The 3,586-nt window shown below is 36.3% G+C and overlaps 1 protein-coding gene across 1 annotated transcript in view; it reads right to left on the reverse strand.

The window, feature by feature from the left end:
- The window catches only part of LOC104511271 (protocadherin Fat 4-like), a gene marked incomplete at its 5' end in the record, with an annotated part of 18,075 nt that extends 15,295 nt beyond the window's left edge, over positions 1-2,780 (reverse strand). The window contains one exon of the mRNA XM_010153824.1: positions 2,473-2,780. Within this exon, the coding sequence (XP_010152126.1) occupies positions 2,473-2,780 (308 nt within the window). The remainder of the gene's footprint in view (positions 1-2,472) is intronic.
- Positions 2,781-3,586: the final 806 nt, after the last annotated feature.

Genomic DNA, 3,586 nt, shown 5'->3' on the forward strand with positions numbered 1-3,586 from the left:
CAGTCTACAGTTCCAAAGCAGATTATAGACCTGTATAAATGAAACAATTCATAGAAAGAATAATAAGCTGGCTGGTCTGTATGCCATCACACGCATACGTATTTTCTTTCAGAATATCAACAACAAAAAATGAAATCAGTTTTTTGTTCTTGGGTCAATCAGCGTAATCTCCCTCACTTACATTGCTATGTGCAGTGAAAGCCAAGCTACAACCCCAGCTGAAGGGCTAGATATTTGAGAATATATTTTACTTGGACCAGAGTTCATACAATTTATTTTCTGATGTTAGTCAAATGTTCCTGCTTGTTACTTAAGCATTACTCCGCGGTTACCTTGCTGCATTATGAGACTTTCTATCCTGTCACTCTGCAATAGCTCAGGACTGACAACTTAATGATTTTACCAGTTTCCGATGAAATCCCACTGTGCTGTAGGAAATGACAGATTTGGAATCCTGAAGGGGGCCTATTTTATACAGTTTTGGACACCTGGGAGACATTTTTCTTGCAGCAGAAATATCTAAGACAAAGGTGATTCTTTTCACATAACTGTTTGTAAACAGCTGACATTACTGAGAAGGTTTAAACATTAAAAAAAAAAATCACAGAAAGGCACAAGTTGTCTTAAATGTTTGATCTCAGTCTGAAGCATTCATAACTGACATTTTCTGTAGATAGTCCTTTTTATGTTATCTCTTCTTTTGTCGTCTAGCCCTCTGGCATATCTACAAGTAAAACATTTTCCTGCTCTATTTTTTCCTTAAGTGTACTTCATTTATTTGCTGCAATTTTTAAGGTGTGCTCCTAAACTCAGCCATTTAAATCTTAGAGACAGAAATACCACACTAATTTGGTTGTTAAAATGAGAACCTGATGCCTTTCAATATTTAGGTGCACTTTTAGGTTTTCCCATTTGGAAGCTGCAATGCAAATTATTAAGTATTTTATATTAAGGCACATTAAAACATAGTAATTACTCAACATCACAATTATCCTTCATCTTATTTGGATATAAAACTCTTACAAACACACAAACTAGATTTGCAAATCTAGCTGAAGAATAAACCATCCCCCCTTCCAAAAAACTGAGAAATCAGGTCTTCACTATGCAACTGAAATGCAGTTTCAGCCTCAAACTCTCTAAGAGAGAAGAAAAAAGCACCGTTTAGGAAGGTCAGGAGACAACCCTGGTCCTACAAAGAACCCAGACCACAAATTAATACATCCCTCTGCTGCTCTCAGGATATTTGTGCCTATGGACATCTCACCCCGTACCAGAAGCTCTTCAGCAGAGCACTCCAAACAGAGAGTTTGCTCTAAAGTTAGCTTAAAACCTTCTATACGGGGCTGTATCTCAGCAACACTGCCTTCCTGCAGCAGTTTGTGATGGGGAAACTCTGCAAGGAGTCAAGGGGAGTCACACTGGGTAGAATGGTTTATTCTTTTATTGCCTAACATCACTTCTGGCCTGGAATATATACAAGAAAACATGGACCCCCCGCCATATATTATTCTTACATGACTTTAATTTCACAGATGGGAAGAATATGAGAACCCACGTATGCTGGCCAGTTCTGCTTAAGAAGAGAGCTGCTGGGCAATAGCTACTGATTATGGATGGCAAATAGATTTGGTTTTATTTCAAACTCAAACACTGTGGAGCCAAAAAGCTTGGCTTGAACTCAAAGAGCATTTGGTTTAAGTTCTGCTTTGGAAATATTATTAAAAAATAGAGGAAGAGAAAGAGAAAAAAATTACTGGTGGGGAAAAAAAAAAAAACCAACCCAAAAAACAAAGGCAGAAGAGGGGTCAGAGTACCAGGCATATGGCAACCAGTTGTCCCAGTCCAGTTTTTAGCAGAATTCCTCCCTTCAGATGCTTTCTGGGGGACGAAAGGAAAAGTAACTTCTCTCCTTCCCTCCAAAATCTCTCTTAGTGTAGCACCTTTGAAATTTTTACACGTATGCTTGTGTTGGCTACAGAGGAAAAACAGGCTTCCAGTCTTAGGAGATTGGTAAAATCTCTGAACTAGTTCAAGGAGGTCAGGGATGACTGGAATTTTAGGTGGTTTTGTTTCTATTTTTCAAATGTTGAGAAAAATTATTTTGAGACTTTTTGTAGTTACAAGAGTTAATTAGCCTTCCTTGATAATCATTCCTGTAATCTGCATCAGTAAATTAGATTCATGTTTAGTAATTTATTTCATTAATTATGCCTGGTTCTCATTTTTCACATTCTGAGTACAGGACATTGCACATGTTTTTTTAATTATTCTTTATCATCATCATACTAAACAAACCATTATAGGTCTTTGAGTCAGTTGTAGTAAGACAGAAACAAGGGATGTTTTTTCCAAAGTTGGAGGTTCTGCTAGCAAAGACAATGTTACTAATTTTATGTTCTTCTGAGTTCATGTGGAAGCCAAAATGACTTGGCTGAACTTGTCTTAAATTCTCATTTTAGCATTTCTTACCATTCCAGCCCTCCGGGCAATAACTGTGTGAAATTGTCCATCAGACACCTTCTTAGTTGTGGTAAGCTTGTATGTGCCACTGCCAAGATTGTAGGAGAATCTCAGTCTCTCTTCTGCTATTTCCAGGGCCAGAAATTCTGCCCGCTCTCCAGTTTGGTTATCGTAGTTATACAACAATAAGGCATTACTTTTTATAGTGGCAAACTTTATATAGATGTAATTATTGTTTGGATCCATACTGGGAAACTCCATATATGACAACTCTTCAAATCCATAACTGTTCAGTTCACAGTGGTTCCCAAAAACACCTGCAAAACAGAAAGTAAAATCTGATATCAGGCAGTCTTTTTTCCCTCACTGAGCATTCTCCCAGAGACAACGTATTGATGTGCTCTGGACATGGCTATGGTACACAGGCTCTTTAAGAAACCTCTAATGTATTATTAAAAATATGCAACTTGAACAGAAGAATCCTATTACCCAAAGGTGGGTGTTGAAGTATATATATGTAAACTTAAACATTGAGTTAAAAATTACAATTACACCTATTGAAAACCAAGGTATGCTTCATTAAGCCTCTAATTTCTTTTGAAAACAAAAATACAAGTTTGACTGCTATGTGAAATATAGTGTTAATTATCAACAGGCATTTGTTAATCCAATTATAGAAATAAAATTGCAGCTTGAGCTTTATAGGTGTTTCTCTTCATAGGTGTTATCTGAACTGTTTCTCTATCAGTATTACATTTCTTTATATTTAATGATACAAACATATCTGTGGTTAAGACATTATGCCTTCTCAGTATTTGTACTGGTCTGAATATTTTGGTGCATTCTACATAGTTCTTTTCAGATCTCTATCACACAGTTTCCCTTGATTTATTTACCACAGCAGCAATGAGAAAAAACTTAATTTATGATTATTGGTTACATTTACAATGGCCTATGACTGTATAGGAAATGAATAAACTCTGAGGAAACATAAAGGAAATAGAATGAAGAAGTTATTCCACATGTTAGTAGAAAACTCTATTCAGAGGTAGTTACAAAAGTGTATTGAAAACCATACTTTTGTGTGAGGGTTTTCAGCAGCCTTAGAATCATAGAATCATAG

Source organism: Eurypyga helias, unplaced genomic scaffold (assembly GCF_000690775.1).
Source record: "Eurypyga helias isolate BGI_N326 unplaced genomic scaffold, ASM69077v1 scaffold1516, whole genome shotgun sequence".
NCBI lineage: Eukaryota > Metazoa > Chordata > Aves > Eurypygiformes > Eurypygidae > Eurypyga > Eurypyga helias.